At 45.5% G+C, this 11,752-nt stretch overlaps 2 protein-coding genes across 2 annotated transcripts; both read right to left on the reverse strand.

The window, feature by feature from the left end:
- Positions 1–2,787: 2,787 nt before the first annotated feature.
- Positions 2,788–5,873, reverse strand: LOC100829127 (protein GOS9-like). The gene is given in 5 exon segments (XM_010241007.2): positions 2,788–3,242; positions 3,336–3,567; positions 3,660–3,788; positions 3,791–3,846; positions 5,821–5,873. Coding segments are annotated over 5 exon segments (756 nt in total). The 3' UTR covers positions 2,788–2,956.
- Positions 5,874–6,786: 913 nt separating this feature from the next.
- LOC106866717 lies at positions 6,787–7,974 on the reverse strand. Its single transcript, XM_014902378.2, has 3 exons — positions 7,812–7,974; positions 7,529–7,743; positions 6,787–7,362 (listed from the first exon to the last, which is right to left on the reverse strand). The coding sequence occupies exons 1-3, from the start codon at positions 7,936–7,938 to the stop codon at positions 7,273–7,275; spliced, it is 432 nt and encodes a 143-aa protein (XP_014757864.1). The 5' UTR covers positions 7,939–7,974; the 3' UTR covers positions 6,787–7,272.
- Positions 7,975–11,752: the final 3,778 nt, after the last annotated feature.

Consider the following 11,752-nt stretch of genomic DNA (forward strand, 5'->3'; position numbering starts at 1 on the left):
CATATGCACCATGACGACCTCTAGCGTCAGCAGTGCTGGATATAGGTTATTTGTGTTTGTTTGGGCTGCAGCTTCGTACTACAGTTGGCAAATAACTAATCATAAGCATATGTACTGTGTCAGTATCCAAATATGGAGGGCTGATTTATGACTCTACCAAAAAGATTTAGAAAAGGGTGGATGCTTGCGGTTGGTTGATGTCACTGCTGACGATTAGTTAGATGGTTTTCTTACGTGTTTCATTCCTTGTATTCCCAAGACTCACACTCCATAACTGTTAAGAAAATTGCAAATTAAAATTTGATTTTTTTTAAAAAAGCTTGTCACGGACTTGTTTTTCTTATTAAAGTTTGTACGTGTATTGGAAAGCCAGCGCATGGATTCAAAGTGTTAAAACTTTTCTAGAAATGCTTTTTCTATAAAAGTGTATTGCATTTTTATACCAACACATTATGTCTTTTCTCCTCAATCTGTATGTATTTTGACACTAGCTAGTGTGAAATACACTCGTGGAGAAAAGTGATTTGTGACTCTGAACTCTATTTTCCCACACACACATCGGACTCGACGTATTTGCTAAGTGTCCGAGACAATCACCCCGCAAAAAAAAACAAGTGTCCGAAACACTCGGCACAGGCGTTGGCATGCAAGTGCCACACTCAGCAAACGACACCTGGCCATGATTCGGTCGGCAAAGACTTGTTTGCCGAGCGTTTGTTTTGCAGATCACTTATTCATTTATGTGTGTTTCCTTTTACTTTGTTGATCACTAATTATTCTAGATGTTTATTTCATTTTGACGCTGTCCAGAAATGCGAATCTGAGTTTTCTATGCATAAAAATTTGACTCGGTAGAGTCTAAATATATATCAGCCAGTTGTAGTCAAAGAAGCAACTAATTGAAAACCTGAAGTTGCACTGTTTATTTTTTTTAAGAACGTGGGGTGTTTGATTTAGATAAGAAGAAACCACTGATGAGAACTTGAGAGCAGTGTGCATAGGCACCATGATGACGGTACTGCCGACCTCTGGTGTCAGCAGTGCTGGCTATAGGTTAATTGTGTTTGTTTGGGCTGCAGCTTCGTACTACGGTTGGCAAATAATTAATCATAAGCCTATGTGTGTCAGCATCCAAATATGGAGGGCTGATTTAAGACTCTACCAAAAGATTTAGAAAAGGGTGGACGCATGCGGTTGGTTGACGTCACTGCTGATGATTAGTTAGACGGTTTTCTTACGTGTTTCATTCCTTGTATTCCCAAGACTCACACTCCCATAACCGGGATATGTATGTCCATCTTTTTTCAATGAAAGCTACAAAACTGTTGAGAAAATTACAAATTATTTATGTGTTCCTTTTACTTTGTTGATCACTAAATTATTCTAGTTGTTTATTTCATTTTGACGCTGTCCAGAAATGCGTATCGGAGTTTTCTATCATAAAAATTGGACTCGGTAGAGTCTGAATATATATCAGCAAGTTGTAGTCAAAGAAGCGACTAATTGAAAACCTGAAGTTGCACTGTTTTTTTTTTTTTGAGGAATGCGGGGTGTTTCATTTCGATAAGAAGAAACCACCGACGAGAACTTGAGAGCAGTGTGCATATATTCATCTACTAACTTCTAATGTACTTGTAGTGCATATAAGACTAGAACTTATATAAGTCAAGATTTGCCGGTTTTGAGGTTTCAAAGGCCCCAGGGTGAACTTCATGAATGGGCCCAACGGTTATATAGTGCAGTAGAAAAAAAATCAAATTTCATATATCAATTGGCAAAATCAATACAGTAACATTGATGAATTTTCATAGGCAAAAAAGAAATTAGCTGATCTACTTGTTTCCTCTTTTTTTCTTTTCCCACAATTAGATAAATGCTTCTTAGGCACCTACAAGAAAATAAGATCATGAGAACACCTGAACTTTTGACGGCCGGAGTAAATCATCAAATCAGCAATCTTCCTCCAAGAAGACAAGGGCAAAACTCTAGACAACAGCTGAAGATGCAAGTCTGCAAGTGTTGTACAGAAAGGAAAACCGATGATCCTCTCTAGCACTCTTGCGCCATGAATTCTGATCACTGATCGATTCGACTAGAATTTGAGTTGGAACTGCAACAGCCTACCGCCTGCGAGCAACGGAACAGTCGGGGAATCCACAAGTTGGAACGACATCGAAGCGGAGGCAGAAGCGAAGAGAGATCGAGGGAAGGGTTACGGGCCGGGAGGCAGTAGTTGGGCCATGAGCGATCGAGGGAAGGAGACAAAACTGGGGCCCCGGATTTGCTCCAGTCCTTCTGGGCCTGTGGGCTTTGGCCTTTTAGGCATTTTTTCTGTTTTTACTCCTGGGCCTGAATACCTAATAGTACTACATACACCTGAAAACTGGGCTCCCGGGCCGTCGCCCCTCTTGACCTGGCCCAGGGCCGGCCGTTCATGCTCTCATTCATCTCGATCGATCCACGTGTCCAGACTCCAACACTGCCCGTCGTATCCTACAGTACACTTAACCCAACTTGTAAACATACTCAACAAAACTTATATTAACAAATAATATCATTTTTTCCCATAAAAAGACGGAAGACTCCAACATTTACGAGTGTAATTTCCCTTCTAGATATAACTAAAACATACCTATGTTCATGCATGTGTGGAGCTGCTGCAAAATGGCTCGTGCCTCTCTGTTACTCTTTACTCTCATTCTTTTTAGGATACGACGGAGCTCAAGGAAATGTATACCAACCACATAATGACCATTAATTCATAACTTTATTTTCCCATACAGTACAGCAAGGCAAGCGCAACGCACACAAACAAAAGGCCGGCACATCCTTATTTTCCACACAGTGACAGAAGGAAATATCGACGGTAGAGAGAAATTAAGGATAACACAATGGAGGCCAGCCGGCCGGCACATCCTTATTTTCCACACAGTGACAAAAGGAACACTATATCGGGCTAGTTTTGAACAGACGGCGGACGCGCGTAAACCCCGAGTGCCTCCACGTATTTCCCGGCACACGCGAAGAAACCCACGATGCTGCCGCCTTCCTGAATGGGGACGCTGAAGTGTGTGCTCTGAGGAATTCCAAATGGCCCATATGGCTTGACGTTGGTGACGATTGTGAGCGAAGCTATGACGTTGTATTCAATGTCGTCTTCTCTGAAAGTGCCAGTCGTCCCAGAGACTTCCGTCACGATTTCAGAAGGAGCCAGCCGGATTTGCATGTTTGAGAAAATCACGCTAATTAATTGTTTCATAGGCATGCATTTTCTTGCTAGTACTAAAACATGTAAAAGTGAAAGAATATATATAATGGTTGCGGGGTCAACCCACCGTGTTTTTGTCATTCCCTCGTGGTCCCCCCATGGGCTAACAGTATGTTGTCCACCGGCTTGATCGACGAAGGAAAATGCGAGCGAATCAACAACGACGCCGCTGCGAATTGTCACGGTTTCTAGACGTTCCGGAGTCTTGGGGACATCAAGGAATTCCCCACTTATTTTACCCCATGGGCCAATCTTCATGACAGAGCTCTGCACCGGTGTCTTTGAGCAAGACATTTCATTTTAGAAGATTAATTGCATTATTTGCACAATAAGATAGATGTTTGGTGTTGTCATAAGCCATTTAGAAACTTAGAGATCAAACTCATCATCACTGGTTTTGTCAAAAAGAGGCACAAAGCACGGACGTTAAGCTCCCTGACATTTCCTTCGGCCAATTGGATCTTGTTGAAGGAGATGACACCTTGTGCATATGCAAACTCTCCGGTCCCTCCAACAATCGCCATTCACCTTTTTCCTCTTGAAAATCCCCAATAATCTTGAAGCTCGACCCTTTAAACCTAATCCAAGCGTACAATTACCTCATAGAGTTCAGGAAACAATACTTATATCGAAGGATCTAGCAACATCAACATAAGAGTAATTTGCATCTACATATGGAGATTGAAGGTTCATGTTACCGTTGTAGATTGCAACCTCTTGATGATGATCTCCTCGTAGCAAGAACGGGCTAGAGACCGTTCAAAGCTTCGTCCCCAGTGGAGTCACCAAAAAGTGTGTTCCCCCACGAACACGTCACCGTGTATCCTCGACGCCGAGCGCGATACGCGGCAACACGCGCCGAGGGAGGCTTGCCGAAAGCGCGATACGCAAGACAGTCCGGCGGGCGCTTTTGCTAGCCCGAAACCCAGCTCACCCGGGAGGGACCCCGTCAGGGCGGCGCGGCGGCTATGGGCTGCCCTAGGTCGGCCTAGCCGCCCCTAGGGCCTTGTGGATTCGTTGGCCTCCAACTTGAAGAACGACGAAGAACGAGAAGAAAGATATATGAGAGAGAGATAAAAACGATAAAGTTGTAGATGTGTTTGTTCGATTGGTGTTGTTTCAATCGGCCGTCGCCCCTCATGTATACAAAGGGCGGCTGGACTTCCCGTGCAAGAAACGGACTTGGATCCACGTCCAAAACCGTAATTTGAGTCTAATTCGGACGGTTGGACCCAAACTTTCCAAAACTGTCCGGTCCAAAATTTGGCTGCACCTTCCGATCTAGTTTTGAGGTAGTAAACGACCTCGGATCGCGACGACTCCAAAATTAAGCAAAGTTGTTCGTCTCAAAGAAACAAAGAACTTTCATCTCTATGACTTTTCCATCCGAGTAGATCTTAATGCCTATTTCTCTCTGTTTTTAACTTTTGTTCCCAGCACCGGAACTTCCGGCCGAACCTCCGGGTGCTCTCTGTTACTCTTCCAGGAATATGCGGAACTTCCGGCTGATCATCCGGAACTTCTGGGATAGTTTTATTTGTAAGCCAAAATTAGTTGTGAACACTGAGGCGACATGGTGGCTAGCTGCTATAGGATATATATCAGGATGTGTACTATGTGTGTGTATCTGTCTTGTGTGTTTTGTTTAGGAGGATGGAGGGAGGGTGGGGGCTTATCTATAGATCTCGTAGTAAGAGGTCTCTAGCTAGCTAGATCTCATTATATTGATATCCAGAAAATATTAGGTCCCAGCTGATTTAATTCTCTCCACACGTGATTCACAAACTGCTTAGTATAGTTTTTTAATTAATTAAGTGGTCCTTGTGATGTTTGATACCAATCATGAATGCTAGCACAACCACCAAAACATAAATTCATCTGGTGAAGTGCAATCTATTATATTTATACGACCAAACATACTTATACCATATTCCAACAGTCTGTTTCCCTTGTGTTTTTTCTTTTGAAGTTATTGCAATTGTTAGTTCCCTTGTTAGTTCGAATGTTATCCGTAGAATAGATTGAAATAATGATAATTTTAGCTAAAATATGATCGAGAATTTTTTGTAAAGGTAGACAACTTATGATTAGACAATGCTTTATTTCCAAAGGTACATAGTATTAGTTCAGTATAGGAACTGTAGCTAGATTAATTGGCCTGGGGTGGTCCTTCTTCCAGATGGTCATTCGTGTTCTCATGCTTCTCTGGGTGGGTGTGTCTCACGTTTTGTACAGGCATCATACTTGAATGCCGTCGTGAATCACGTCCTCTCTTAATTTCTTCTGTTTATGGTCCGATCGACAGCGAAAGGTGGTTCAGGAAATCTATGTTAGTGTAAATTTTATGGGAAGGATGATTTATTCTATCTGTGTACGTAAATTTGCTCTCTTTTTCGAATCGGAGTTGCTCCCCATTTTCCATCTAGCTAGAATGGAAATAACATAAGCCTACAGCAGACGTCTATCCTACAAGCAGTTCAAACTTCAAACCAAAGCCATCATATATCAAAGTACACGAGCATTGTGACATACGGACCCAACATGGGCCAAACCATCCAGGAATCAGATCAAAGTTCAAGTAGACCACGAGCATCAGGCAATCCATCTCGTAGACGATCATCCATCCCAGCAGACGAACTTTCTGTCCTTCTCATCGGCCAAGCTGCTCCATCCCTCAATGTCATGTTGCTTGTGCCCTTTTAAGCATGGCCAATTTTTTCTAGTATGTTTTTTAGGGCATACATTTTTCTTTTCTCCATGGAAATTTACCGTCATATAGGAGGCTCAAATATTAACATGAGAGCCGTGGAGCTCCTCCTCATCTCGATCCGCAGCGCCATGAGATCCCGGCGAATTGAGGCGTCGGCGAGGCGGCTGGGAACAGAGGGGAAAGCCACTGGGGAAGAAGACGAAGCGGGCTCACAAGGCCTATATTGGGTTTCCTGGTATGAAAAGCCCAAACAGGCCCAACTACGACAGCCTCTCTTCATTTTTATATGAGAATGGACATTTTAATAGCCCAAGCACTTCCTTTTATTTTTTTTGAAAAATCCAGCAACTACTGGCTTTCAATGTATTAACATTTAGCAGGTAACCCAACCGCTTCCTGGAGGTACATATAATGATGAATTTTGGGTTAAGGGGCAAAATGATCCGCTTGTTTGGCTTGATGAACCTCCGGATTTTACTCATGTTTCATGTGTCCCAAAGCTAACTCGGACTTTGTTCAAAATGGCAAGTCCGAAGCCTAAATTCATGACAAGTTTTGACTAATGGTGCATTTCATTTTTGTTACTCCCTCCGTCTGGAAATAACTGACTTGGATTTCTGGATTGAGCCGATTTAGAAGGTAGTACAGCCACGGACAAAAGTAGGAGCATTTCTACAGAAGTCCGGGAGAAAAAGAAGAGCATTTATATAGAAGTTCAGACAAAAAGAGTGCATTTCTAAAGATGGCGGTAGATCAAGATGTTACACCCTCCAGAAATTTGTGATATCTAGCAAACGAAATTAAGTTCAGCAAAAACCACAGGAACCTGACAGTAACTAAACCGTTCATAGATGACATCATTTGCTTATACCTGCGAACATCGAATGAGTACATGAACAAGTTGATTTTTACTGATCACAGGACAACGCCATGCTATTGGCTACCTGAATCCCACGTTATTCACAGAAAACAACTGAAGCAACAATGCTAACTAGTACTCTCTCCCATCCTAAATTGTTGTCGTGGTCTTAGTACAAATTTGAACTAAACTCGCGACAAGAATTTAGGATCGGAGCGAGTACAACACAAGACTTGCATGAGGACATGTTCTCAGACAAGCTACATCTTTGCGGTCAGTTGTAAGTTTGGAATGCAATAATATTTCACTAAAATTTGACCACGACGCAACTATATCCACAGCGCACTCTAACGAACATTGCCGATTGATATTTCTCATCCCCGCCTTGATCTTCTGACTCATACGTGCTTAAAGGTAGGATCAGCATTGAGATTACTAGTCCTGGGGAGCGTCGAACCTTGAGGGGGTATCAATTCCCATCATGCAGCAGAGTCCTGAGATCAAGATGATCAGCAGCACTAAACCCTGCAGATTGTGGACAAGCGTGAGATATTGATACAAGGATACAAACAAGTATTCTACGGGTGGAGAAGGCAAGCAAGAGGATAGTTCGCAGTTGCAGTAAAGGCAATGACAGAACTGAACTAACATGTCAGAGCAGAAAAACAGAGTCCAGGTAACAAGAACTTACAACAAAAGTTCCCTCCAGAAGACTGATTTTACTTGGCACTCCATCGCATTTGCCTAGGCCAGCTCTGGTAGTAGTGTTGGTCTTCTCTGCAAGATACCTCGCTAATGGCAGATTGGAAGGGCTCTCCAGCAAATCATAGGGCTGGGAAGCATAAAGAATTGTATATTTCGCCCTAGAATTTTTCAGCACAGAAACTAGCTCGGAAAGCAACTCCCCTGAAGTAAGATAGCAGAATGTCAGGTTAAAGTTATACGGTAACCAAATCTAGTTAACTTGATCTAACCTTCTGATATTTCAGTCTCTAAATTCTCAAAGCCGCCATGGCAGGAGATAATCAGATCGGTCTTCCAGCTAGGTTGCTTCCCATCCGATGTCACATGTGACGTTTCCTTGCTTGCCACCCATGACATTTTCTTTTTTTAATCCTGGTTGGCTCTTTTTTTTCTGTCTTGCTACTGTTGCTGCAGATCTCTATTTTTTTTGCTGTGCTTGGTGTAAGCATAAGGTCAAATTCGAATAGGTTTATTTCTGGTTCATACCTAGTTCTAGTCGGTTTAGGAGTTGTACAGGGGAATCAACGAGTTGGTCTCCTAGTCGTATTCAGTTAGGCTATTAGATGTTGAGTCGGACTGGCCTCTGGCCGTGTATAAGTACGGGCATACGGTGCCTTGTTATCCTAATCCCAGAAAATAGAAAAAGAGAAAAAACAGGCACGATACGTGCTTGTGGCCATCAATTGATCTTCGTGTGTGGCTTGGCGTGAGCGCTGGCTTGATTGATTTTGCTAGCTAGCTTGTACGTGCGCGTCTCGCCGGAAATCAATTAGCTTGCTGTTGTTGCTTGCGTGAGAGAAGTTTAGGCCTGAGTTCCAACATTTGGTATCAGAGCCAAGGTTAATCCGGCAAAACGGTCCCTAGTACACGGGAGCTATGCCGACGGATGCGGGGACGTCGGGAGCCGCGGCTGGAAGGAACTCAGCACCGACGACGTTTCCAAGGCTCGATCGCAGCGACTACAGCATGTGGGCAATGAAGATGGAGGTGGCTATGGAATCTCAAGAGATCTGGGACGCAGTCGACCCTGGCGGCAACACGTACGCCAAAGGAGCGGCGAACTATCGCATTGATCGCCTGGCGTTGGCGGCCATCCATGCGGCTGTGCCGAACGATGTGCTACAACACCTGAAGGGAAAGAAATCTGCGAAGGATGCATGGGATACGATCAAGACCCTACATCAAGGACACGAGCGTGTCCGGGAGGCAAACCTTCAAACCTTGCTGAAGAATTATGAGAGTTTGAAGATGGGAGAAGACGAGGCGGTCGACGCGTTCGCAGCGCGTGTAAGGACGCTCGTTAACGGGATCCGCGACCTAGGCGAGACACTCTCCGAGATCTCCGTGGTTAGGCGGTTCCTACGCGCGGCATCACCAAAGTATATCCAGATCGTAACCTCAATCGAGCAGTGTGTCGATCTGAAAACCCTCACGGTGGAGGACTTGGTGGGGCGCTACAAGGCGCACGATGAACGACTCCGGATGGTGTTTGGAGACGGCAAAGATGACGAGCATCTGATGATGACCCGTGCGCAGTGGTCTGCTATGGCCGCAAGGAAAACTGGCGATTCGTCATCGTCCAGTGGAAGAAGAGATCAAGCTAAAGGAGGAGGTCGAGCACAAGCAAAGAAAGCTCCTCAAGGTACCGAGGAGAAAGGTGCGGCCCCCAAGAAAAGGTTTGATCGCAAGAAGGTTAGGTGCCACAACTGTGGAATATACGGGCACTTCAAGTCAGAGTGCCGAAAGCCACAGAAAGAGAAAGCATATATGGCCAGGGAAGAAGATGATGATCCGGCGCTGCTGATGGTAGAGATGTGCGAGCTGATGGAAGAAGGTCAAAAGGAAGTCATCGAGGAGAAGTCTGAGTCCGTAACCCTTGTTGAAAAGAAAGTCTACCTACATGATAAAGCAAGAGTGAAGGCGGGCAATGTGTGGTACCTTGACACGGGCGCTAGCAATCACATGACTGGCGACAAAACTCAATTCGCAGAGCTTAACCTAGCCGTGGGTGGCTCGGTGCGTTTTGGAGATGGTTCCACGGTGGCGATACAAGGGCGAGGCACAGTTCTTTTCGAGACAAGATTTGGCGATCACAAGGTACTAACCGACGTATATTATATCCCCAAGCTGAAAAGCAATATAATCAGTCTTGGTCAACTCGAGGAAAGGGGATGTAAAATCGTGTTAGAGGATGGGTACCTGTGGGGCTACGACCGACAACGCAAGCTACTGATGAAGGTCAAGAGGGCAAAGAATCACTTGTATATTCTTGACCTAGACAGAACAGAGCCGATCTGTTTGCTAGCTGGTCTTGATGATCCAGCATGGAGGTGGCACGCTCGCTATGGGCACTTGAATTTTCACTCACTTCGACAACTCGGCCAGAAGGACATGGTGGTTGGAATGCCGACGGTGGATCATGTTGAACAAGTGTGCGACGGATGCCTAGTAGGGAAGCAACGGCGAGCGCCGTTTCCCAGAGAAGCAAAGTACCGGGCAGAGAAGGTACTAGATTTGTTTCACGGTGATCTGTGTGGCCCAGTTTCACCTGCAACCCCAGCCGGCAATCGCTATTTTCTACTCGTGGTAGATGACTACAGTCGATACATGTGGGTTGTGCTACTTAAAACGAAAGCTCAAGCGTTTCAAGCATTCAAGAAGATCAAGATTGCTGCTGAAGTAGAAGCAGAGGCAAAGTTGAAGGCTTTCCGGACTGACCGAGGAGGAGAATTCATCTCACATGAGTTTGCTGCATATTGTGAGGAACATGGCATCAAGCGTTTTCTGACAGCCCCATACACACCGCAGCAAAACGGTGTTGTTGAAAGAAGAAACCAAACCGTGGTAGCAATGGCTCGAAGCATGATGGAGAGCAAAGGCTTGCCGGGGAGGTTTTGGGGAGAAGCGGTGACTACAGCGGTATACTTGCTAAACCGTGCACCGACGAAAAGTGTCATTGGCATGACACCCTATGAAACTTGGTGTGGAAGAAAACCTTCGGTCGATCACCTTCGTACTTTTGGGTGCATGGCACATATGAAGAATGTTTCTGGACATGTGGGAAAGCTGGAAGATCGGAGTAAGCCGATGATCTTGATGGGTTATGAAGCAGGCTTGATGGGACACTCGAAGGCTTATCATGTGTACGATCCACGAACAAGAAAAGTTCACGTGGCACGCGACGTCGTCTTTGAAGAAGAGAGGGCATGGGATTGGTCCTCAAACAAAGAAGAGAATCAACAAAATTCGGATGATATGTTTGTTGTATCTTACCCTGTCCCTGAGCATGCAGGTCATAACCGTGGAGAAGGCCACGACCATGACGCAGGTGGCGAAGATCCACCAGGAACGCCGCCGGGCCACGGCGCTACACCGGTGTTCAGCTTCAGTAGAGCACCGGCCTCATCCTCTGCCACGGCAGGATCCGCGGCAGGAACAGCGGCAGGAATCCCTCCCGCGGCAGGATCCGCGGCAGAAAATTCTGCCACGGCAGAAATCGTGGCAGGAAGATCTGCGTCTGCCACGACGCGAGAAACGGCAGGAGCGAGTGAAGGGGAGGATGCAGCAGCCGGCGGAGACGCTGAAACTTCTACCGCGGCAGCAACCTCTCAAAGGGCATCGACGATGGTACGATCGTCGGTGCAGACTCGGTCACGGACTCGACGACGACCTACGCCCGAACGACTTCGACCTCTATCGGAGTTGTACCCTTCTCCAAAGAAGATGATCCGTAAGACGAAGACGGTCAAGATGAAGCGCACAGCGAAGGAAAGGTGCTTGTTAAGTACCGAAGAACCAACCTCGTTTGAAGAAGCTAGCGAGGAAGAAAGTTGGCGCAGGGCAATGGAGGAGGAGATGGGATCAATCCAAGATAACAAGACATGGAGCTTGGTTGATCTCCCTGCAGGGCATAAACCCATAGGCCTCAAGTGGGTATTCAAAGTGAAGAAAGACTCCAATGGCAATGTGGTAAAGCACAAAGCACGCTTGGTAGCAAAGGGCTATGTGCAGCAACAAGGCGTTGATTTTGAGGAAGTGTTCGCTCCAGTCGCAAGGATGGAATCGGTACGGTTGTTGATTGCTTTGGCCGCTCAAGAATCCTGGAAGCTGCATCATATGGATGTGAAATCAGCATTCTTGAACGGTGACCTACAAGAAGAAGTATATGTAC

Source organism: Brachypodium distachyon, chromosome 4 (genome assembly GCF_000005505.3).
Source record: "Brachypodium distachyon strain Bd21 chromosome 4, Brachypodium_distachyon_v3.0, whole genome shotgun sequence".
NCBI classification, from domain to species: domain Eukaryota; kingdom Viridiplantae; phylum Streptophyta; class Magnoliopsida; order Poales; family Poaceae; genus Brachypodium; species Brachypodium distachyon.

Excerpts from the sequence above, each read along its gene's own strand:
- LOC106866717 (XM_014902378.2), bottom strand. The coding sequence starts at position 7,938 with ATGTCATGGGTGGCAAGCAAGGAAACGTCACATGTGACATCGGATGGG. Across the intron at positions 7,744-7,811 it reads AGAGACTGAAATATCAGAAG|GGGAGTTGCTTTCCGAGCTA; the intron begins GTTAGATCAAGT and ends ATCTTACTTCAG. Across the intron at positions 7,363-7,528 it reads TTCTGGAGGGAACTTTTGTT|GGTTTAGTGCTGCTGATCAT; the intron begins GTAAGTTCTTGT and ends CACAATCTGCAG.